This window comes from Anabrus simplex, chromosome 11 (genome assembly GCF_040414725.1).
Source record: "Anabrus simplex isolate iqAnaSimp1 chromosome 11, ASM4041472v1, whole genome shotgun sequence".
NCBI classification, from domain to species: Eukaryota; Metazoa; Arthropoda; class Insecta; order Orthoptera; family Tettigoniidae; genus Anabrus; species Anabrus simplex.
This window is the reverse complement of record NC_090275.1, coordinates 12390690-12416764: the sequence shown is the minus strand read 5'-3', so window position 1 is coordinate 12416764 and position 26075 is coordinate 12390690. Positions and strand designations below refer to the sequence as shown.

Here is a 26075-nt window from a genome sequence, read left to right as displayed (position 1 = left end):
AGCAACGTTGCACGGTAATTTTGTGCGTATTAGCGGATGGAACCAAACTCCCTCCATATGTGGTTCTAAAAAGTAAAACACTCCTGAAAGAAAACTTGCCGTCCAGAAAGTATGTCATGTATGTATTGTCGTGTTACAAATCTGCATGTCTTTGGGAAAAAACAAAACAAAACAGAAAGGCACCTTATATTTTAAGAAGTCGGAACAAAAACAATCATTACAGACAAATCAAATATAATTTATTTTAAATACTATTATCAATAGTGTTACATATCTTCACAATACAATATAATACAGACAACTGTACATGAACATCAGTCACAGGACAGAGCTAAAAGGCTTGAGCAGCCATATCTTCAGCATCAATCCCTAACATCGCAAGATCTTCTTTACTCATTTGACCTTTAGATTCTGATTTCTTAGGAGGAGGTTTAGCAGGGGACTCTGGTATTTCTTTAGGCGGAGATGGCGCCTTTCCTCTTATCTTAGGATGAACGGGAGGAGTCTTAGGTTCCTGAGGGGGCATTGGTGGACCTGCTCTAGGCGGTCCGCGTGGACCGAGAGGGCCCGGAGGACCACGAGGGGGTGCAGGAGGGCCGCGAGGAGGCCCGGGAGGTCCAGGAGGTCCACGAGGGGGGCCTGGCGGTCCCATAGGGCCGCGAGGTCCAGGTAGCCCGTGGGGACCGGGAGGGCCACGAGGTCCCATGGGTCCTGGAGGCCCATGAGGTCCCGGAGGCATGTGGGGCCTGGGGGGCCCATGTGGTCCAGGAGGCCCATGAGGTCCCATCGGTCTGGGAGGTCCTCCAGGTCCATGCATCCTAGGCCCCATCATTCCATATGGACCTTGTGGGCCCATCATACCTGGAGGACCGTACATGCCTTGTGGAGGACCTTGCATCATCGGTCCTCCCTGCATTCCAGGCGGTCCAGGCATACCTGGTCTAGGCATAGGGCCTGGAGGTCCTCCGGGTCCTGGATGTTGCTGACCCATCATTGGACCACCAGGTCCCATCATTTGAGGCGATCCTTGATAACCAGGCATCTGATGTGGTCCAGGCATCATTCCCTGGGGGTGATTTGGATTCATTGGCATCATACCCTGTCCGGGATGCCCAGGCTGACCCCACATGTTTGGGTCAGGTTGAAGTTGACCTTTATCTTCTGTATTCTGTGGCGAAGATGCACCTTCTTCTTTCTCCCCTGATTCTTGACTTGGGAAAAGAATGTTTAAAGCCTCCTGGAAGTCTTTTGGTAAAGGAATTTCATTAACTTGTTTCTTGGGAGATTCAACTTCGGCTCCTTCATATGGCTGAGGACCAGCTTCATACATATGAGGACCATGTTCCACAGTCTGAGGTGGGGCTTCGACAATAATAGGAGCTGGCTGAGGAACATTTTCTGTAATGAGAGAGGCTGGCTCAAGATTTGAATTATCGTCATCATCTATATCCATATCCTGAATTTCCACATTTCCTGGCTGTGTATCTGAAGCAGGCTGTGAGGCTGAATTCTTTGTAGGACTAGAATCCTCTTCCTGTTGCAACTTGGCCCTCATTATTAGCTGCAAGTCTTCCTGCTCTTTCTGAGACAGCTCTTCAGGAGGTTTGCCTTCCTCGTCTGCTTTGTCACCCGCTGGGCCTTTCTTTTTGGCCAAGTTCTTCAGGATAGGCATCCTTCCAATGAAAGGCAACTTTGATTTAGGAATGGTTAATACTGGAGGTTTCTTACCTCTTTTAAGAAGTTTTGCAGCCGATTCTGCAGTCTGCTTTTCAAATTTTGTTTCTGCACTTTCTTCTTCATTGTCCTCATCTTCTGCTTTCTTCAACTCGGCGGCAGCTGCAGCAGCCGCAGCTTTCTTCTCAGCAGGTGACTTGAACGTACCAGGTAGGTCATCATCTTTCTCAAGCAACTTTTCGAGTGGAGACTTTTCAGGGCCTTTATGATCAGTTTCACTTGTTTTTGATTCCTGTCGTCGTGAAGGCGAGCCTTTCTTAGCCTGCTCTCTCTTCTCGGAATACCTTTCTGCTTCGTGCCTGTCAAAGCGTGATCTTCCTCCTCGGTCCCATCGGCTTGTGGGCGATTTTCCGTATCGCCCTCTTCTGCTTCTCGAGAAAGGAGACTCACCGTGAGGACTACTGCTAGTTCGCCGAAACTTTTTAGAATCACGTCTCTCGTCATGGTGGCCTTTGTCATAATACTTATCTCGATCTTCTTTTCTTTTATCAGTCTCTCTGATATCTCGTTCTCTATCAGCCTCCTGTTTCAATTTTACACGCTCCTTGATGTTGTTCAATGCCTGTTTTTCTCCTTCTGTCACAACATCTTTAGGTGTTACCATCCATTCCTTTAGCAACTTGTCATCTGCAGTAGACTTGGATGACTTAGCTGCCAATTTCTTCCTCAACTCTTCTACTTCTCTTGCAACATCCCTGGAGATATTCGTGATATTACCTTTGAGAGCTCCGTGTTTTGAAATGGAATCTTCTTCCTTGGGCTGTTGAGGCTCAGAGCGTTCAGGAGAATCCCACTTACTCTTAATGAGTTTTATTGTCATTAAGGGAGATGGATTTTCTTTCTGAAAGTTCTGCTGCATCACTGCCATTTTCTGCTTTGCTCGCATGGCTGTCCGAATACTCTTTGATTTATCAAACACATCACTGTCCTCTCCACTACTGCTAGATGAGGAACTGCTGTTGGAGCTACTGTCTGAAGAATCATGGCTTTGTTTGTTAAATTTCTTCTTTTTCTTTTTTACCTGACTACCAAATTCATCTTTGATTAAAGAAAAAGAATTTTTCTTTTTCTTTTTCTCCTTCTTGATTGTCTTGCTATCTTTTGGGTTCAGTGACAGAGGTATCTGGTCCATTCCAGGGTTCCCGTTCACCCTGCGTCGATCGTCCGAGCGTCGCTCGTAGGCCTTCTCACGGTCAGCAAGCCAATCTGTCTCCCAGTGTGGATTCTGCTCAGTGAATTTCTGTTAAACATACAAATACAATGTACGATCAGTGGAAAAAGCATTTCACACACAACAGTTATGAAGATAGTATCACATGTTCTAGTACCTGGGTGTCAACTTTGCTGACAGGGACAAGTCAGGGAAGTTGAATTTGGTCATGGAAAGTCATGGAAAACAATTTTTCTGCTTCTTCAAAAGACAGTGAAATTTCCTCAATGATGGAACTTGAGGAAAGCATTTTTATGGTCTAACCTGACATAACCCAGATTACAGCAGCATTTTTCAATAAATATATATACATGTGAAAATCCACAGCCTGTTTCCAGTCATTCGACTGGGTCAGGAATGGAATGAACGAAGCCCCATCTAGCGGCGAGGATAGGAATTGTGCTGGCTGCCGAAGCCTGCCACACTCCTCTGGAGCAATGATTAATGAATGACAGATGAAATGAAATGACATTGGAGAATGTTGCTGGAAAGAAAGATGACAGGGGAAATCAAGAGTTTTCAATATATACATATATAGCATTCACAATCAGAACAGGACTAAGACAAGGTGATGTATTATCACCACTTTTCTTTAATTGTACTCTGGAATACTTGATAAGAGAATGATATGAAGAGAATAACAAAAATATAAAAATTGGATACACTAAAGATGAAATTAGCCTAAATTGCTTAGGATTTGTAGATGATCTGGCACTACTAGCTAATAACCTTAATGAAGCTCGGAATCAAATCACAAGTCTCCAAACTATTGCTGAAAAAATAAGATTAAAAATTTCATTTGAAAAAACTAAAATAATGGCAATAGATCCCCTTTTAATAAGGAGTGATCTGATATATGAGAATGAAAGAGAAATTGTAAAACAATTTAAATACCTTGGAGAAAGTACAATTTAAATGAAAAAAATTCTTGGACAGAAAGAACAAACGAATTTTCCAGAGCCCAAAAAATAACCAGAAATACATACAACAAGAAATGTTTGTCAATAAATACAAAATTGAAACATTATAAGACTAGTCCAACCTGAAACATTATTTAAACATTATTTAAACTAAGGCAAAAGAATAACATAGACAAAATTATAAAAATAGAAAGAAAAATAGTGAGAATATGCATTAATAAGAAGTACCAAAAGGAGAATGGTGTATCATCCCCAATGCAGCAGTATATCAGGAAATAGAACCTATAACGGATTTCATAAGAAAGATGAGAATATAATTCTTTGGTCATCTGTTGAGAACACCTCAAGACAGGTTAATACGCAGAATTTTGGAGAAGCTTTGGAAACATAAACAACAACCTGTCTGGATAAAAGAAATAAAAGAAGACATGAATGAATTAGACATAACACTGGAGGATTTAATGAATGAATCAAAGTAAATAAATTGAAGAATAGTAAAATTAGATTCCTAACAAAAATTGATCAACTAAAAGGGTATTTTCATAAGAAGAACGACAATGATGATCAGACAGAATGAAGAAATACTGGAGGAACAGGAAGGAAAAACAAAAAACAACAACATAAAACATCATAGAAGACTGGACAGAAATTGACTACAGTGGTCCAATGCGGCAGGTGTTATTCATGTGGTCATTTTACCTCTCTAAATGCACTCTTACGCAGGATGTGCAGTTATCTAAAATACGCTGGCAGCATTCTTCTGCTCACTAGTGCTGCTGCAGACCTATCTGTATCTCACCCTGACAGCCTCCACAATACGTGCATCTGTGTAAAAAGCTTAATTTTTATTTTAAATAAATATTACAGAATGACCTCTGCAGAAGAGGATATTATGAAGCAAACAGTGTACACAGCTTATAACAAGACACCATGATTGCAAATTCAATCCCACCTCAGGACTTGTTAAAAGAAAGTAATAGGGCCACAGCCGCTTCCTTCCAACTCCTAGGCCTTTCCTATCCCATCGTCGCCTAAGACCTATCTGTGTCAGTGCGACGTAAAGCCGAAAAAAGTAATAACATTATGTAAATATTAAATTGCACATTACATTTTATAAAAATGTTAATGTACACTGAATTACTTTGTGCATCATCTCTCCCACTTCTTTCTAAAGCTTCTCCTGTATTAAATTATTTGAGTAATTAATTACTCTTTGAGGAGTTGTGAAGAAAACTTCGCTGACTGCACTAGTCTGATACTGACCCAACAAAGCCCAATGTCACATGTAGGTGACACTTAATATTAACAACATTTCCTGCAAATCAGAAAGGTCTTATAATTTGAAATGGACCATTTTTGAACTTGCAGCTTGCACTGGTCAGTCAGCTGTCGCTCATATAAAAGTGGAAATAGACTGGATTGAAGTGGAGAAGCAACTGCAAGTTATTATGGTATGGAAAGTGTGTGATAAAAGGTAATTTTATTTTGCACTTTGTGCATGTAAATTGCTTAAAGGTTCAGTCATGAAAGTGATCATTCTTAAGCACAATATTATAATTGAAGGATATGTTAATGGCATGAAAAGGCATGGTGTCCCCCATAGGTGACATTGGTCACATAACGTAGACCTTTGGTCCAGTTTCAGTTACGAATAGTATCCAATATTCACTTCATGTTTTCTCCCTCTTTTCATTCTGACACTGGATGAGGTACTAGAAATGTTGGAAGAAGACAGTAATAATGCACCATTTTTAGATATTAATATGTTTCCTCCAAATTATGGATATTTTACGGATGAAGGAAGTGGTGTTGAAGCAACTAATTCTGTCGATGTCAACCCCCTTCCTGGTAAAATGTTAAGGTTGACAGTGGAAATAAATGTGATATCAGCAGATGATGGTACGCCGATACCTCCTAATGAAATGCAGCAGGCACCGGGTCATTCTAGGACAAATAAACCAGCATCTTCTAAGAAAACGTACAATACGCTGTGGGCAGCTACAGAGGAGAACTTTATTTTTCGATTCAGTAAGATGATGTGCATGAGGAAACTTCCGAATATCATGGATCGAAACTGTCTCCAGTTCAGTGTTTTTTGTTACTGTTCATTGAAGAAGAAGAATCTCATTGTGAAAATGCCGAAGTTATACGCTCTGCACAGGAACGATGTGCTAGACGTAAATTCAGATGATATAAGGTGTTTTTTATTTATTTAGCTAAAATATTTACAACCCGTGTTACACCTAGGTCCAGTTTCTTCAATGAATGTTAAGTGTTAACTCTGCTGTTAAGGAGACTTAACACATAATTTAACAATATGGTTGTCTCATCAAGAATTGTTAACTCTAACAAATTGTTAATGCTTGTGTTAAATTAACCTGGCAGCACCCCTGTGTTAAACCTCTTAACAGCTGCTAAAATTTCAAAATAGAGGCATGTAAAAGACGTAAGTTTTAAGCTTTACTGCTGTATGAAGACTATTTATAAACTGAAGAAGGCAAAGGATGACCCATACTAAGAAATAACGACTTTTTAGAGTTGTCAGAAGAAAGATTTCTAATTTCCAAAGCCATAATGAAGAAGGTACTAGACGATATTGAAAATAGGTTAGAATTTCAAACAGATTGAAACTTATCAGTCTCTCCAGTGCAGCAGTTGCTTACAGATTTTACAAGGAGGGGTCTGACCCTGCGTCCAATCGATTTCAACGAGCTTAATGTACCTGTTGGGTTTAGGTCAATACACTTTCGTTTTCGAAAAAAAAAAAAAGAGGATAAATGTAATGAGGCAGGATCCGCTTCGGACCACGTGGAGGTGATAGAACACTAAAATGCGCACACATTTTTCTTAAACTTGTCAGGTCCGCAACTTAATAATTTCTGAAAAACTTATGAATCCCCCGATTCTAATGCACCGCGTGCATACTTGAAGAGTTGCAACCCAAAGAAGTGGAGTGGCCGAGTGGTAATAGTACTTGTCTACGAATCGCGACGATGAGAGTTCGAGTCCCACAATAGCCATATATTTTATACAAATTAAATTATTATTTCAAGGAACGTGAAGGTAAAAATGCGAATAAAAATAATAACAACTTTATTTTCTACCTCAAATTAATATATATATATATATATATATATATATAGAGAGAGAGAGAGAGAGAGAGAGAGAGAAAGAGATCCAGCAGTAACCGTGAGAATGTTTAGGCCTACCGTATATTCATTTCAGGTAGAAAATAAAGTGTACTGCAATTTGCGGAATATTTTTGTTCCAATTTTTAAATAATGTTCCCCAAAAAATAATTTATTTTGTACAACAATTATAGCTGCGATGAGACTCTAACTCACGTCTACGAGATTCGCAGACAAGTACGGTGACCACTATTCCACCACTCCGTTTGACTGTGAAGTAACTCCCAAGTATTTTTCAGAAGTTATTAGGTTGCGGACCTGACATGTTTAAGTAAAATTTGTTCGCCTTTTAGTGTTGACATGTTTAAGTAAAATTTGTTCGCCTTTTAGTGTTCTATCACCACAACTTTGTCCGAAGCGGATTCTGTGTAATGACATCCAATATTTTTTTCGAAAACGAAAGTGTATTGGCTTATACCCTTATACACGAGTTACTGTTGAGTGTCTCCCCATAGGTACATTGAAGCTCGGTGAAATCAGTTGACCGCAGGATCTGGCCTCTACTTGTTAGATATTATGCTCGAGACACTTTTCATGTAATTGTAGGCGACTATGTTCACGAGTGCAAGAAAAGAGTGTGTAGAATCCTGCAAAGAATTCCTGCTGCCATTGCAGCATTACCAAGGCATTACATTATTTTCCCCGCAATAAAAGAATGCCCGAAAATCATTCAAAACATATCAATTATACATTTTCCCGGTGATGTAGGAGCCTTAGATTGCACTCCTATAAGAATAGGCTATATCGAATGTTGTGATATTACAGTCCGTTATTTCATTTTTTTAAGCACACTCGCATGGTTTTAAATTAAAGCTATAACAACATTTGTCTCGCATTCATCATAATAACACTTGTGTTGCCTCTTACCTGACATGTTTACGTCTTAAAGGTCTCCGCTAACCATAACCTATAATAATGTCAACCATGTGTCTGTGTGACAAAATACACTATTTCAACACACCACTAGGAGCGCTTTATGTTAAGAAAGAAAAGACGCTCACTGCCAAACGCGTTCAGAAATCTTAGGAAATATGTTAATTTGTCTTTAACAATTGTTTCATAACAAATGTTGGAAATGTGTTCGTGAAACAGGGTACTTTTAAACGAAGTGTTAAATTAATAACAACTGTTAGTTAACATTTGTTAAGTAAAATTTAACACAGAGTTGAAGAAACCGGGCCCTACAGGTATATCACGGGATATTTACAGTTATGATTACAACATTAGATATATTATTGAAGTGAGTGGAAGATTTTCTTGAGGAATTCTATTACTTCGACAGTGTTCTAGTGGTATTTCACTAGCATTGGCAGGGGTGTTGATGGTAGCACAGCTGGTCGTTCTCTTGAGTACGTGGTGCATTCAGTCAACAGGTGTCAAGCAGCCTGTGCAGATTTCTCCAGGCAGCTGCAGAGTGGTGAATCCATTACGTTAATTTTATGGAGATGGGTCTTAAAGCATCCATGATTTGTAATAAACTGGGTGGTTATGAAGTTGGGTCAGAGAGACGAGGACAGTATGTGTGGTATATTACGAATGAATAATTCTGTATGGAAGGAATCTTCGGAGCTGGTATATATGGAGTTCCAAATTGTTGTATAGTATTCAGTTAATACTTGTTTGGCATGAATTAGAGGTGGTGATTTGTAGTCTATTGTAGTTTTATAGCTGGCAGAAATCTTGGCAAGATAGTCAGCTCTCTCATTCCTCCGAAGTCCTGTGTGTCCTTTAATCCAGTGAAGAGTAATATGTTAAGTTGAGGGTATTAAATTTGTCTCTGATTTGAGTGGCTAGAGGATGGGTAGTTTTCTTGTTAGCTACGGCAAAAATGCAGCTTTTGAGTCAACATGAATAGCATAAGTTGAAGTACAGTTTTTATGTAGTTCTATCCATTCCACAGCCATGATGATGTCCAATAGTTTGGCTTGGAATACCAAGCAATTAATAACTAATCTTTTTATTCCAATGAAGATTTACTTAGAGTTTTTCTCGACTACCATTTCTGCTCCGACATGGTTTTGTGTTTTCGATCCGTCTGTGAAGATAAGGACGTCTGCTTTATCTAGAGCTCCTGAAGTATTTATATGATTCTCTCTAGGATGGTTTCTTCTTGATCTTGTTTGGATTTAAGTTCCTTTCAGTGAAAGAACTACTGCGTTTGTGAGTTGACCTCTGGAGATGGCTTTGATGTCGTTATCGCTGTACTATTGTTGACTGGGTAAATGTAATTGGATGCTTGTTGTTTTAAGAGGCCTAACATCGAAGGTCATCGGCCCAAATGTAATTGGAAAACATAAGAATGTTTTGAGAAATAAAATCAGATGTTTACAATAACTTAAGTTTCCAATAGCATGAGAATAAATACATTTCCAGAAATTCATCAGTACTTGCATCCTTCAGATTATATGAATCTCCCCAACCACGAATGACAAACTTTGCAAGGTATGAGAATAATTAAAATTTCTAAATAAAAACTGAGGTCAGTAATTTTTGAGGAAATCGGTTCAAGTGATCTTGCAGTGGATGAAGCAATAGTTCCCTATTACAGCCGTCACAGCACCAACAACATATCCACGGAAAACCTTGACGGTACTGTAGGATGCAGTTGGTGGAGGGGCTTCATTTGCCGACCCATCGTAATTAGTTATGGTACCAAGAATCTAAGTCGGCTCAGCATCCTGGACAGTCCAAATATGAGTGAGGGGCAGACCTCACACTTGAAAGTAGGCTACCAGCAAGCTGCGAACTGTAACTATACTGACCAAGTCACCTACAGGTGACACCTATGTATTTTATTTGTGGAACAAGTTTCCTGTAGATTTTTAGTTTTGCATTGTTTTTCGTAATGTATCTAACATAATTTGAAAGGAAATACATAGATTTATTTCATACATTGCGGTCGGGGTTTGACGGGTTAAATTGAAAATCATTTCTCATTTACAGACAAAGTAAACAGAAAACTAGAATCCGCTTCTGTTGCTCTGTAGTATATGTAATAAACTAGATGCCACTGGCCAACTGTAATACCACAGGAACGTTGGTGGCAACACTGCATTTGTTACTATGGTGGCAACTTCCTGCTGTCATACCGCTGGCGTGCAACCTGCACAATTCAGACTAGTGTTGCTTCAGTTATGCAATAATTTAACATTTGTTTCAGGTTTCCATCACTGAAGCAGGAACTTCAGGATCACATTAATGTATGGACAGTAACAGCTAAAGGGTACGGCCTAAGATTCAGTCAGGAAAAAAGTGAAGTGTTGGTTATGCAGAGAAATGGTCAACCTGAAGGTTACATTGAAATAGAGGGTAAACAACTCAAGATGTCCAACAAATTCAAATATTTAGGAAGCATGATATCAGCAACAGGCTCCATTGAAGAGGAACTTACCAGCAGGATTCAAGCTGGTGGAACATTCTATAGAGTTGTCCGAGACCTAATATGGAACCCAAAAGTACCATTGAAATGCAAGCGAGCAATTTATATGACTTATTACATGCCAATTTTGACATATGGGAGTGAGACCTGGACCATGAGGAAAAAGGATGAAGCAAGGCAGCTGAAATGAGATTCGTACGAGTGATGGTTGGCAAAACAAGACAAGATAAAATTCGTAATGAGAACATCAGGGACATGGCTCAGGTTGGCAGAATGCAGCGTAACATAACTCTGCAAAGACTCAAATGGTATGGTCACATGCGAAGGATGGATCCTGATTGCATACCCAGAAAAATGTATGATCTGCAGTTAAATATTCATGACCAAGAGGGCGTCCAAGAATGCGATATACAGACATGGTGAAAAACGACAGTCAGCAACGAGGAGGGGACTGGTACAACACTAAAGTATAGATCAAGCAATTCCAACTGAGGCACTCCCATGGCCCCGGCAGCACCCCCGGCTAGGTAGTGGGGGAAGGAGGAGAAGTGGCAGAGGCAGAACCACAGGTCGTCAAGTCAGCGCGCAGCTTACGAAAACAATATTTTTTATGACAATTCTGTGAACACATAAACACACAATTTATTCTGTACATACATTGCGTTTGCTGTAAAGTACTTTTAGAGTTTATGTCGATTACTGACATCGTTTTGCGGCAACTAATTTACCAATAATGGGTACAATCGATTTGGCAGTAGAAATTCTAAACACAGCCTCTCAGATAATATCAGACAGAGAAGTCCTAGTTCTACATTTATTTAAATTCAACCGAGCTCGATAGCTGCAGTCGCTTAAGTGCGGCCAGTATCCAGTAATCGGGAGATCGTGGGTTCGAGCCCCACTGTTGGCAGCCCTGAAGATGATTTTCCGTGGTTTCCCATTTTCACACCAGGAAAATGCCGGGGCTGTGCCTTAATTAAGGCCACAACCGCTTCCTTCCACTTCCTAGGCCTTTCCTATCCCATCGTTGCCATAAGACATATCTGTGTCGGTGAGACGTAAAGCAAATAGCAGATATTTAAATTCAGAATTGAAAACATCTGTTCGCAAGCATAAGTTGTATCTAACATTGACATAAATTTTAAGGCAAATGCATTAAGCCTGGGAAATTCTTGTGGATGAACACCTTTGTAAAAGGAAATTACATCACCGTTGTAGTGGTAGTACCTGTCCTTTGCGTTGCACTGTAGTTTTATCAGCTCTGTTTGGAAATATGATGGTGATTTTTCAGGATGCGCTGAAAATGGTGTCATAAATGTTTCAAGTTGAGGTGCCATATCATTCATTTCTTTGAATTGGGAATTGAATTCATGGTGCAAAGTCTGTAATTACGTCTGATAGTCTCTAAGATTTTCGTAAGTAGACAAATGTAATGATTTTAATGAAGTAAAATAGTCAAAATTTCCGGCTTCAAGCTGACTTTTCAATAAAAAAACTCTGCATTTTGAAAGCCTTAATTCTATCACACATAGTGCTAATCAATGTGTTTCTCGCTTGCAATGAAATATTTAAATCATTAAAATAAGACGTTATGTCCGCCAAGAAAGCGAGGTCAGCTACCCGTTGTTTATTCCGCAAAGTTGGTTGTGGAGAACCTTTCATCTCCATGAACAGAGCAATTTCTTCAACTATTGCAAAGGAGGTTGCTAGCACTTTTGCGCAACTTAACCAGCGCACAATACAATAAAAGGGAATGTCGCTACATTCTGCCTCGAGATCTTTTAAAAATTCTTTGAACTGCGGATGGTTCAAACGTTACTTTCTGCAGAAATTTACACGTTTTGACACAGTATCCATAACAGATTTAAAGTTGCGAAAGTTGTTTGCACATAACTGTCCTTGATGTAAAATACCACGCACTGCGTGGAGTAGGTGGGGAAGGAGGCGAACGGTGCTGCTGAGTGCAGCGCTGGTGCGCCCCAGCACTGAGTGCTCGAGTTGGAAAGGCCTGGTACAGATGGAACGACGTGGGATATGTATATATATGTACAATCAGTGGCTATATAATGAACTGTGTCTGGACTTCAATGGATGGTTAGACTTGGTGCAAGGGGATCCTTATCAACATATTCATATTCAACTTATTCAACATATATTGTGAAGTGTGCTTCAGGAATTGCAAAGGGGGTAATATGGGGACGCATGCTGTGATCTTACACGGGAAGGTATAGATCAGTTGAAGATTACGAAATTTTGGAACCAAGGAAGAGGTCTATTTTGCCACGTTAACTACTGTAGGACCAGTATGTTAAAATTAGTTTCTGAAAAAGTGATTTTTATATCTTTAGGTACACTTTTCTCAGGAACAGTAACAGATAGACCAGTATACTTCTTTAACTGCCTAATAACTATAAGGAACACATGCAAAAAATATATTTTTCCCTAAAATATAAGTTCTATGGCATTAACCACTTCCAAATTTTTGAGAGGGGAAAAAATATGTTTGAGAGCCCATTTTCATAGGGTAAAATACTTTTTGGATATATTTGTAAGTCTTTATTGAAGATACTGGGGTAGTGTTATTAACTTAGGGCCGGTTCTACCACCTACTGGTAAAGTAGCGCGTAATTTGCCCTCCGCGTAAAAGGATGTTTCCGTTCGACCACCCCCAGGTAACGCTATTGGCAGCATAAATCGTAGTTACTGGGCGCGTAATTTATCGGCCACTTCGAGGGCCCGATAAGACTTTACCTGCCGGGCAAGTTTTGAGAGTTGAACATTATTAGCTGTATTTCTGGTGACATACAACTTAAATTAGCTTAGTATACTGAAAAAAGCATGATGCTGTAACAGTGGTCGATATTGTATTGCAGGATCTTGAACATTAATGCTTCCCTTGTGTTGCAACGGTCACACCAGCCTCTCGCATCGGTAGCTTAGGGAACACATTACAGTATATAAGTCAAGCTTTCGTAAAGAAACTTTAAAAGGATATAAAATCAAAATCTATTTGTAAATCATTTTAAATGGGCTTTAGTTTTCTACTTTTTCAGTTTTCAGACACGAGGTATAACTTAATATATAGTATGTATCGTACCCTAACTATTCGAGTGTTCTTGTAGCGTAATGGCCAACGCGCACAGTTCGTAATACGAGGTATGCAGGTTCGAGTCTTTATTATGACGAATCTTTTTTATTTCCATTATTAGTGTTGTGTTAATCTGTATGCCTCTGTTCATACGTTCTTTTGTTAATAATATATTTCATTGAATTATTTAATCGCAATATTATGTCTACTAGGAAATTGCTTTATATGCATGCTACTTATAGAAAGTGATGTTATGATTAATAGCACATAGGACTGTCACCCAGGTAGCAGATTCCCTATTAGTTGTTTACATAGTCTTCTTGTAGATTATTTCGAAGAAATTGGGAACTATTCCATTCCCGAATTCCTCTTCCTATGAATGGATATTTATCCCGATTAGTTCTTTACATTTACAGTACCTTCCAACTTTATCTTCATAAAGTTAAACATTAGAATGAAATACTTTATCAATAAATGGAAGCATGTTGAACTAAACGAGTTCACAGAACTATTTGCAAATAGAGCATCGTGGAGATACTTAATCAATTCACAGAAGCCTGCAGATAGAATGCTCAAAGGCAATAAGTCCGTAAAGATGTGTGTGTACATAGGCCTACGTATATGGAAGCGCGTGAAAGAAAGTTAAGAACAATGGCAGGGATCGGAATTCATTTTAAAATGTAAATTAGAAATACGATGAAAACCTGCGTACCTTCTATTATGGAGCGAGCGACTTGACTAATCTACTACGAGAATACTTTTCAAAACGCTGCCTTACATGACAGGTTATAACGGGCGTAAGAAAATGTAATCAAGATTTTAATCCCGATTAGGTATTGATATTGAAGATCATAGATTAAAATCACGAAAGCTTGACATAAATCGTTGTCCATACCTCTTAAAACTCCCCTTATTAGGCTTTCTGGTGATAATAAGCAAACGCAAACACAGGGAAATAAGACAATCGAAATGAGTTTCATGCATCTGATGATAGATAGCACCACACTCGAAAGCGAGAAGTCGCTGAAAATCAGTCTAGCCAACTTCGTATATCGGTGTCTAGCTCCTGGTAGCTACCTAGCGCTTGCGCGGAGGTGGTTGGACGCAAGCCAAAGTACCAGCCGATTTACACCTCCAGGTAGTTTACCTCCCGGGCAGCTGCCAGCCACTTTACCAGCAGATGGTAGAACCGGCCCTTACACAAAATAATTATGACTCGTAACGTAAAAAATTGTACCTGAAATTGTGGCAGAAATTTCAATTTTTAAATGTACGTTGTTGGCTGTTTATGAACTAAGGGAGATTTATAGTTGATATTATGCAGAGAACTCTGGTTTTCCCTGTCTTCTTCCATTCCAGCAACACTCTCCAATATCATTTCATTTCATTAATCATTCATTAATAATTTCCCCAGAAGAGTGTGACAGGTTTCGACAGGTGGCACATTTCCTATCCTCGCCGCTAGTTGGGGGCTTCATTCATTTCATTCCTGACCTGGCCAAATGACTGGAAACATGCTGTGGATTTTTAAACAAATTATGCACGGACAAATATTTTGCCCTGGTTGATGTTAAAAGGTGATCAACATTCGTTTAGAAACAAATGTTTTTTTTTTATTTTTACTTTTTTTAAAGATACAAACTGGGCCTTAAAACATGCAGGTTTCATGTGGTGTCTGCAGAGACGGTACTATTGGGATGGCCAGATCTCTCGGGGACGAACAAAGTATCAGGTCAGTTTGTGAACTGTGTCTGGTCAATGACAATGGTGTTTCTTTTGTTTTCCTAGTGGTATAATATTGTACTAACTCTTTGAAGATTTTCGGCAATGCAAGGATGGGAAAGGGCTACGACTGAGAATGTAGTGACTGTGGCCTTCATTAAGATATAGCTCCAGCCTTTGCCTGGTGTGAAATTGGTAAACCACAGAAAACCATCTTCAGGGCTGCTGGAACCCTTCTAAATGCCACGACCCTGAATCAACTGCGCGGCTTTGTTAGTTCTGCCCGTAGTGGGAGAGAAACATCGACCCATGCGTGCACTCATACATTTTTATTGCTAAATACCTTGTTTTTATGGATGAACAATGCAGTAATTATTATTAGAGAAGTGTATTTTACAGTAAAGTATTTGTGCGTTTTTCGTCAAGTTTATGCAAAATTTAAGTGAATTTCACGAAATGAAGATGTAACAGTCTGATGCAGAATGAAATGCTTCTCTCAAGGAAGAAAGCGACATCGCAGCTAGTGACGACTGAGAAATTGACAATGTTGAGAAAAGTGATCAGGCACGTTCCTAATATGTTTATATCCACTATAGGAATTAGTAATTGACATATTCTAATTCAAGTGCTCAAGTTGTGTATAAAGCAAACAATTTGAACTCAACTCGGAACCTACAATCCGTCAAAATTGCTTAATAGGCTGTGCTTCGATCTCAGAAAGGAACATTTGGCACTGAGAAGTAAAATACTGACTCCACCAACAAAAGTCGTGTTCAGCGGCTTTCTGGAAAATGTGAGGAAAGTAAATGTACAGTTCTCAGAAAGCGTCAAGCAGGAAGATGCGAAGACTGCAGAAGTAAAAAGGACAGGAAAACCACAATGTGTTGTGAAATGTGTGAAAAACTAATTTGCTAGGAACATGTGAAGCCAGTGTGTGTGGAGAATGTGTGGAACAAGTGAATGAGCAACAGGAAGTAATGGACCAGGAGTGAAGAGACTTGAACATCTTCTACAGTTCTTACCCTCTGCTCTTCCCTCTATACCCCACGGGTGTTTATCATGTGCGACACTTTTGATACAGAAAATGTGTGGGTAATATAAACAACTGAGTGATGCCAGCATGAACATGAATATTTCAATATACATTGTTATTATCAAAAGTTGCACAGTGCCATAATTACTCTGAAACTACTACAATTGATTGACTATATTAATGTGTCATCACTTACATTTGTTTCCAATATAATTACAATTTAAAATTAAGGAGGGATTTTGCTTGTGGGTAATTTTCACCCATCGCGCATCCTGCCGGGTTAATTTAACAATATTATAACTTATTATATGTGCATTTAAATCATCTTTGGATTTCACTGCCGTATCATACCTAAATAATCGTACTGTTGTTCGATATGTAGGGCATGAGGTACAATTATATGAACAAACAAACAAACAAACAAACAAACAAACAAACAAACAAACAGGGAGATGGGCTCTCCCCACTATTATATAATTGTGCTCTAGAAATGGCAATGAGGGAATGGTTTCGGAAATGTCCCCCAAAAATAAACATCGGCCGAAAAATCAAAACAAATTGCCTGGGTTTCTGCGATGACTTAGCATGACTAGCAGTTCATATAAAAAGAGGAAAAACCCAGTTATCAGAACTTCAAAACATAGCAAATAAAATTGGCCTCAAAATATCATTTGAAAAAACAGAAATTATACCCCAAAAACCAACACAACTAAAAGAAGTTACCATAAATGGTGATAAAATCAAAATAGTAACTCAAAGTAAATATCTTGGAGAAGTAATAACATATTAACTGAAAACATTTCAATCCAGACAAAAACAAATAAAGCACAAAAATTAACATGGGGCATCTACTAAAAGAAATGTCTATCAATAAATGGAAAAATAAAACACTACAACACAGTTATAAAACCGGAAGCTACATATGCAGCAGAAACACTTTTTCACCTGAATAAACAATCAAAGACTGACAGACTTCAGAAAATTGAAAGGAGGATTGGAAGAACCTGCATCAACAGAAAATATCAGAAAGACGGACATCGTCATTATCATTGTACGTCCCGGGTTCGATTCCCGGCCGGGTTGGGGATTTTAACCTTTTAATTCCAATGGCCCAGGGGCTGGGTGTTTGTGCTGTCTCCAACATCCCTGCAACTCACACACCACACATAACACTATCCTCCACCACAATAACACCCAGTTAACTACACATGGCAGATGCCGCCCCCCCCCCATCGGAGGGTCTGCCTTACAAGGGCTGCACTCGGCTAGAAATAGCCACACGAATTAAAAAAAACAAACAAAAACTGTTAATGAGCCTCTTCCACTTCTTCCTGTCCACATACAACTTATCACGGAGAACATCATCCACTGTCCATCCTCTGGTAACTAGATCAACCCTGATCATGACCATCCATCGGGTTTTAGGTCTTCCTGCAGATCTTTTCCCCTCCACCTGTCTTTCCCAATTTATACTGGCTCCATCCTCATAAGATGCCCATACCACGGTAGCCTGGATGTGCCAATTTGGTCTAATAGGGTTGCCTTTCTTCCAGCTTCTTTCCTCACCTCCTCATTTCTTAATTTGTCCATCTTGGTCTTCTGCATGGTGGATCTAAGATATTTCATCTCTGATGCTTTCAGTCTTGATGAATCTCTTTTTGTGAGGGTGCATGTTTCAATACCATAGGTCAGTATTGGTATGAAAAAGCTGTTAAACATCATCAGTTTGGCCGGTTTTGGAATCATGTCATCCCATAAAAGTGTTCTTACTTGTTGGTAGAATTCTGATCCCTTTTCCACTCAGTTTGTAATTTCCTTTCTGACTAAATTATCACTGGAGATTACACTTCCAAGGTAAGGAAAACTGTCCACACAATCTAGCTGGTGGTCCTAGTTTTACACTTGCTGAACGCTCATCTCTGTTGACTGCCATCACCACTGTCTTGGTCTAGCTGATGTTGAGGTTATATTCCTGGAACTGGGATTTCCATATGTTGACTCTGGTCTGTACTTCCTCTTCTATGGACAGTGGCAGATAATACCTTACAAAGTCGTGTACAAAGAGCTAGAACCCATTACAGATACTATGCATAAGAGGCGACTGGGATTCTTTGGATATATCATGAGGATGCAGGATTCAAGACTTCTGAAACAACTAGTACCACACAATCTTGTCTCAAAAAATACCACAAGAGGATGTAAATGGATCAGAGAAGTAAGAGAGGACCTGAAGGAAATAGGCCTTACAACAAAAGACACCACAAATAAAATAAAATAGAATACAAAACCCAAGAATACAAACCTCCGCTTTACTCTTACGCGAAACAAACCCACAACACGCACATTTTTAACCGAGGAAAGGGTACGAAGATTGGAGCGTCTGAAGAAGTACTGGGAGGACCGCAAAGTCCGAACAATCCCTTCAAAGAGACCTGACTGATGGACTGACTAAAGTGATCCTATGCGGCCATAAAAGAGGAAACAAATATATTGGAAATTTTGAGAGTTTTGTCACATCATGTGCCTGGCTTCGCACAACTTTGCGTGTGCAGCAATCTGGCATCAGTGCGTCCCAATTAACATGTATTGTCTTTTAAGGTAGATACGCAGTATAAAATAAAAATCGGCTTAGCTCAACTAATTTATATATTGCCACTACGCCTAAAAAAGCTACTATATGCAATATTTCAGCTTAGAATTTCAGCTGGTAAGGTTCTATACTGTGCAAACATTTTCAAGGAGTTCTTGCTCTTCATAACACAGGTGTTAAGGGTCAGTATTTCTCCAGAACTATTCACATAGTGGTTTTTGCAGGCACGATGATAACAATGTACTTACACAAAGCGTATTAATTGACACCACTTGAAATTTAATTGCGTTATCATAACATTGGAAAAGAGAGAATGAAATTGAGACAATTATTAGGTAGCACACATACCAACACATCAAAAAAGGCTTTTCCTGCATGTCTTCCTTGTAATCTGATTCTGCCAGACCTATTTGAAAATTATACATTTGTGTGCCCATATGGCAACCATAGACGCTAGTGGATTAACTCAGGCTTTATGGTAAAAATACTCGGTTGCAGAGGAAAATGGTGACTGCTTAGACAGGTTTCAATGTATCTGAGCAACTGGTTTTACTTACCGCATAGTTTTCAGAATGAGTCTTGGACTTGAGATGTAAAGATGCACAGTGCAGATCTCCGATCCAGGAATTGCACAGCTTGCAGTACCATGCAGAAGCAGAAATGAAAAACTGCAGACCTACAAATATGAGAATACATGTCAGCAAAAATGTATCTGTACGAACCAAATTCTCACAATATAGTGAAGTACAAATTTTAAAACAATCCACCATATTCCATTTTGTCCCACAGTGTTGTTTGTAAGCCTTTCCCGATCCACTTTTAGCAAAATCAGTGCAGATGAAGTCAGTTTAAAATTTTCTGAGTCTTTTCTTGTAGTATGAAGTTATACGACACTGCCAAGGGAGCTGTTCACCTGTCCAGCTTCAGGACTGAGGGGTCAGTTCAGTCCCTTGGCTGAGTGGTAGTACTATATCAATTTCCATACGTTACTTACATATTAAGCACAATATATTGAAAATGATCAGAACACTTTTTCTTATGGCAATTCATATGTTATTTTGTAAATGCAAAAGACACAAATTTGCAATTTAATAAGTGAATTTCATGTTTTCAGTAGCACTGATAACAGTGCGGAATTGTTTAGTTGACAAGATCTGACCCAACTCCGTGTAAGAAATACACAACGTCCTATCATATGGATCAGATTTAAATTTAAAATACAGTATCAATTTTTATGATTCAAAAATGTAAAATATCTTCTCCGAGTCAAATTATACACAGATCCAGATTTATACGTCACTTTATTTTCATGAAATGTTGCATTAAAGGCAATGGAATCTTTTGCTAAACAAAATGTGCTTTATTATATTTGGGTATGGTTAAACTGTAAAGTAACAAAAAATGGGATAATTTCACAAAATATATTCACACATAGCTCTTCATTTAAAAAAAATAAATGCTTGTTTGTAATAAAGGAGTTCCTTTTTGCAACTTCCTTTAAAAATAAGAATTTCATAATGTTCCATATTGAACCGAGTTCACAATAAAATTGAAATAAGATATGTAATGGTTCAACCTTTTCAATACGAGTAGAATTAAAAATGTAATGTTATATTCCTAGTTGATTACAAGCGGTACCGTTTTTGACCACTGTTCCGGGTCATCATCAGCCGATCACTTAAAATATAAAAAAAACAATGCACAGGAAAACAATAGATGATGTATAAATCTTTCAGTATTTGCAGTTCATGAAGCACCAACACTTTAGAGATTAGCACTGTGTGTTGAAAGTTCCTAAAATCCCGAAGAAGTCGACGATCAATCACATAAATGAAGCAAGACGCAAGTTCTTAGAGAAACCAGTACTGCTTGTAATCAACTAGGAATGTAACATTACATTTCTAATTCTACAGGGTGTCCGAGAAGTTCCCGTACCCCTAGTTTCATATTATTATTTTGTTACATTATGGCATGGACAGTTGAGTTGGTATAATTGGGGAATTCAATAGTGTTCTATTGGTATTGGTTGTTAAGTCATGGCGGACGTGAGCGGACACAGCTACACTGTTGAGGAGCGATTAGTGGCGCGTGTGTGGGTGCACGAACGAGCACATACGGGGCAAACAATGACAGTGATAATGAGTGCATTTAGAGATCGCTTTGGCAAATCCCCACCTCGTAAAGCTACTCTGCTTGATTGGGAGAAACGTGCGTTTGTTTCAGGCAGAGTCAAAGATAGGCCGCGTAGTGGACGTTAGAAGATACGGGAAGAAACGTGTGCTGCCGTCGCTCAATCAACTGAGCAGTCTCCATTGAAATCCATTCGCAAAAGAGCAGCTGAACTTCCAAGTACCACGGTCAGCAATGCATGAGCACATTAAAAGAGATTTGAAAATGAAAGGATTTACGCCGATGCACGTGAATGAATTATCTGACAATGAAATGGAGCAACGAATTGCAGCCTGCCGTGCTTTGTTGGAACAATTCCCAACTGCCGTGTCTCGCTCAAGAGTGTTATTTTCTGATGAATGTGTGACATATCGCAGTTCACATAGGAGGAATGTGGTTTTCTGGTCTAAGGAAAATCCTCATTATGTGCAAGAGTTGGAAAGGAACCCCCACCCCCCTCATATTATGGTATGGTATGGGCCGGGATATCATCATGTCACTTGTGCGGACCGTATTTTTTTTATGGTTATGTGAATGGAAAATCTTATTTGCATATGTTACAATCTTGGTTAATACCTCAGCTTCAAGACAAGGGAATCATGGGTCATGTGTGGTTACAGCAGGATGGGGCCCCAGCACATTTTGCTATTCAGGTGCGCAAGTTCCGAACAATTTCAAGGCCGCTGGATTGGCCGTGGCTCACCAACATCTCCAGCCCCGTTGAAACGGCCACCACGAAGCCCGCACCTTACCATGCCAGACAACTCATTATGGGGAATAATCAAGTCCCATGTGGCTCAACGTCGGTACACGACAAATGAAGAGTTGCGCCAAAGTGTGGAGGAAGCCTTTCATTCCATAATTCCCGAGATGCTCCGCAAGATGTCAATGAGGACTTGGAGGCGGATAGAACTGTGTAAAGCATGATGGTGCACATACATATAAAAACTATGAATCCAGGGAATCTTTAAGTACTCTACTATAATATGAAACATATGTAACTAGGGGTACAGGGACTTCTCGGACACCTGTACTTGTATTGAAAAAACTGAACCATTATATATCTTATTTCAATTTATTTTGCAACTTCCTGTGAATTACACACGAGTGAATCTTAACAGTTTTGCTGCTTTGATCGAGTTTACTCAATCCATACTGGGTGGTCTGCCTAGGCTGCAGTCAAATTAATTAGACAAGCGTTGTGATACTTTTAAGTAAAAATTCTATCTTTATAATACAATAAATATATTATTCCGATTCCGAATAAGAATAAAATATTTAGTGTATTGTAAAGGTGGAATTTTTACTTAAAAGTATCACGCTTGTTCAAGTGACAATACGGGCTTAACAAAATTTGTTTCTTGCAAAGTTAATTAGACTCGAATGTAGCACTCTCAGTGCTCCCCTCGATTAACTCGATTTACTTGAAACATGCTTGTATGCTGCTGTGAACTGCTGGTTATGCCTTCAACTACTGAGTTTCTTTGTTTATGTATAAATGGCAGTGGGATAAATAAATTTATCTCCTGTTACCCAGAAAAAAATAAACCCACACACTGCTGTCCATCACGGCTTCCATGTGCGACCGTCGTACATGCTCCAAAGAAATTCTTCTATTTTTTGAAGAGATTAATATAGGACGCGTGTAATGAAAGTGATGTGGAGAATGGGGACATTTGGAAAGTGATAGTGGTGATGAAGTGGCACAGGGTCGTGAAGTCAATATGCCTTATACATGCTATGATAGAGTCTTTGTGCCAGGAACTGAACCTAGGTCATATGGAGTGCCAATATGACTCCAGCACCCACAGAACCATGAAAACATTACCCTTGGTAAATTATTCCAATCCTTAGTTCCACATCCTATAAGGGAATATTTTAACTTTTTGTGAATGAGAAAATGTTAGTGAATGTTGTGAATGAAACTGACAGATTTTATGAACAGACAGTACAGGATAATCCAGAGTTCTTCCCTTCTTTAGTCTTTATTCTTCAAGGGATTGTAACTCAAGTCACTTTCTCCCATACAGAGTAATATTCATGCTGTTACTATACCCCCCACCTCTCAATCTGTGCGCATTTCAAAAGTCGCCTCCCTTTCTGTGCTGTTTATAACCTTGTTCAGGTAATAAGGGAAGATCATGGAACAAGAGAAATTCTGCTGCCAATCAGTAGTCTTACTCCTTCCCAAGCAAGAATTATACTACTAACTGCACCTTTAATCAACAACGCGGAGGGCAGAATTACTTACAGTGGCTCTTAATATTCCTTCTTTCTTACTTATCCAAGCAGAGTAATCATTTCTCTTACATTAAGCAGAATAGTGTCTGTCTTACTGCACAACAAGCTTCAAAATACAAATGTAGGAGTTCTAAACACCCAGGTTCCCACAAAATCCTATCCTCAAAAACAGCCTTCAAACTACATACACTGCTGAAGAAAGTACCTACATCAGTATGGACATCTTCATGATAGAGAGTTATGTATGTTCAGTCTGCACGCTCCTGAATTAACTAAGAAAACCCAAACCGAACCCCATGTCACAACAGCCCCGCAGGGCCAGGCCTACCATGCGACCGATGCTCAGCCCAAAGGCCTGCAGATTATGAGGTGTCGTATGGTCAGCACGACAAATCCTCTCGGCAGTTATTCTTGGCGTTCTAGACTGGGGCCACCATCTCACTGTCAGATAGGTCCTCGATTGTAATCATGTAGGCTAAGTGGATGTCGAACCAGCCCTCAGATCGAGGTAAAATTGCCAGACCTGGCTGGAAATCGAACCCGGGGCCTCCGGGTAAGAGGCAGGGTGCCGTAAGCCTGGCATGTGAATTAACTAAGCACCTCCACAACTGTCTTTTTGCAATTGGCTCTGTGGCTTTGTGCAGTTCCACATCTATTATCATTAAATTATTAAAAACTGAGTCTTAACGGTAGTCACCTCGATCTGCCTCTACTTCTCTTACTCTTCATGGCCAAGTCCATTATCCTCCTCCACCTCACATGACCCCAACACCAGAGCCAGTGCAGCTTCATCCATTGAAACTTGGCCTGTATCTCCTAATGATGATAGCAAACACTCTTAATCGAGTAAGTTTGTCTTCCAGGCAGGATGCCTCTTCAACTATGCGTTTGGAGGTGACTATACAGTCCAATGTGAGAATTACACAATTTGCTACAGTGATGACAGGTAGTGCCAGGTGGAGCAGTCATGTTACTTCTATGTCTTCTCAGCACTTCTCTTTCTTTCCTACGTTGCCTCTTGTCATTCGCAGTACATCGGCGGTTTTCTTCAAAAGACAGTGTGCTGTAATGGACTAGTGATCTCTAGGATGAATGGTCAAGGGCTGTTCTCCCAGTTATCAACATCATTGTTACATCTCTTCAAGTTAGCCTTGATTACATCTTTAAATTGCTTTCTCTGACCGCCTACACAGCGTTTACCTACTGATAGCTCAGAGTAAAACACTTGTTTGGGAATGCGATTATTGGGCATGCGAACTACGTGCCCTGTCCATCGTAGCTGGCGTCTTAAAACCATCAATTCTATACTGGTGGTGTGTGCCTCTTCAAGAACGCTGATATTTGTGCGCCTGTCTTGCCAAGTTATTTGCAGTATTCTCCTCAAGCAACGTTGATGATACTGTTCCAGCTTCTTAAGGTGTCGTCTATAGCATGTCCAGGATTCAGATCCGTAGAGTAAGGTTGGAACTACAACATAATTGTACACAAGAATCTTTGTTGTGATATTGGCATCATGATTGTCAAAAACTTGAGATCTTAACTTAGCAAAGGATGCTCCTGCACAGTTAATTCTGTGTTGGATTTCTGAATCTATATTTGCGCTTGATGAGAGGGTGCTGCCAAAGTATGGGAAGGTGTTTACAACTTGAAGGCTCACTCCATCAATTGACACACTGATATCTCTTTGACCTTCCCCAGGGGCTGGTTAGTATAGGATCTGTGTTTTGCTGGTATTCAGTTCGAGTCCGATCTTGTTGTATGCAGCGGAAAAAGCATTCAGGATTATCACCAGCTCTTCTTGTGTCTGAGCTACGACAGCATTATCATCAGTGTACTGTAACTCAACTACTGCTGCACACGATGTCCGAGTTCCTGCCTTTAAACGGCTCAAATTAAAAAGTTTACCATCCATCCTGTAAGTTATACGAATTCCTGGAGGGAGATCATCTCTGACAAGTTCCATGACAACAGCAACATACAAGCAAAACAAAGTGGGGGGCTATCACACAGCCTTGCTTAACACCGGTATTAATATGGAATGGTTCTCCAATAGAGCCGTTGCCAATGACAGCTGCCATCATATCAGTGTAGAGCAATTTCAGATGGCAATAAATTTCTGCTGAAAGCCATATAGAGCTAAAATTTTCCACAAAGCTTCTTGATTCACAGAGTCAAATGCCTTAGTAAGATCAATAAAGGCAATAAAAGAGGTCTATTTTGTTCTCTACATTTTTCCTGGCGTTGACGAGCTGTGGATATCATATCTGTGGTTCCTCTAGAAGGCCTGAAGCCACACTGACTCTCTGGAAGTATTTTCTCCACCAGGGGTACAATACGATTTGCCGAGATTTGAGCAATAAGCTTACCCAGGCATGACAGTAAGGATATTCCCCGATAGTTATTGCAGTTTGTTCGATCCCCTTTCTTAAATACGGGAACTACCAGACTGTCTCTGAAATCAGGAGGCATTTCTTCTGTGCTCCATATTTTGACAATTAGTTCATGTATATTAGTTCCTCACCTCCTTTGAGGGCTTCCACTGGTATACCATCAGGACCAGAGGCTTCGTGACGCTTTGCTCGATTTACAGCATGCTTAACTTCATCTAGTGTTGGTGGGGAGCCAAGTTCTTCATTGATGGGAGCTTGTTTTAATATATCATACACCTGTTCATCAATAATCAAATCCTGGTTCAAGAGGTCTACAAAATGCTCTTTCCACCTATTCATGATGGAGTACTGATCTTTTAAAAGTGTACTCTTATCGCTGGACCAAAGAGGATTCCTCCCAAAGGTGGTGGG

At 39.7% G+C, this 26075-nt stretch overlaps 1 protein-coding gene across 2 annotated transcripts in view; it reads right to left on the bottom strand.

Annotated features, from left to right (window-relative positions):
* Positions 1-217: 217 nt before the first annotated feature.
* Positions 218-26075, bottom strand: part of LOC136883457 (zinc finger matrin-type protein CG9776) — a 135527-nt gene continuing 109669 nt past the window's right edge. For both annotated transcript variants that reach the window (XM_067155768.2, XM_067155769.2), the window contains 2 exons: positions 19422-19540; positions 218-2974 (listed from right to left, as the gene is read on the bottom strand). In XM_067155768.2, coding sequence (XP_067011869.2) covers positions 332-2974; positions 19422-19540 — 2762 coding nt within the window. In that variant the 3' untranslated portion in view covers positions 218-331. The remainder of the gene's footprint in view (positions 2975-19421; positions 19541-26075) is intronic.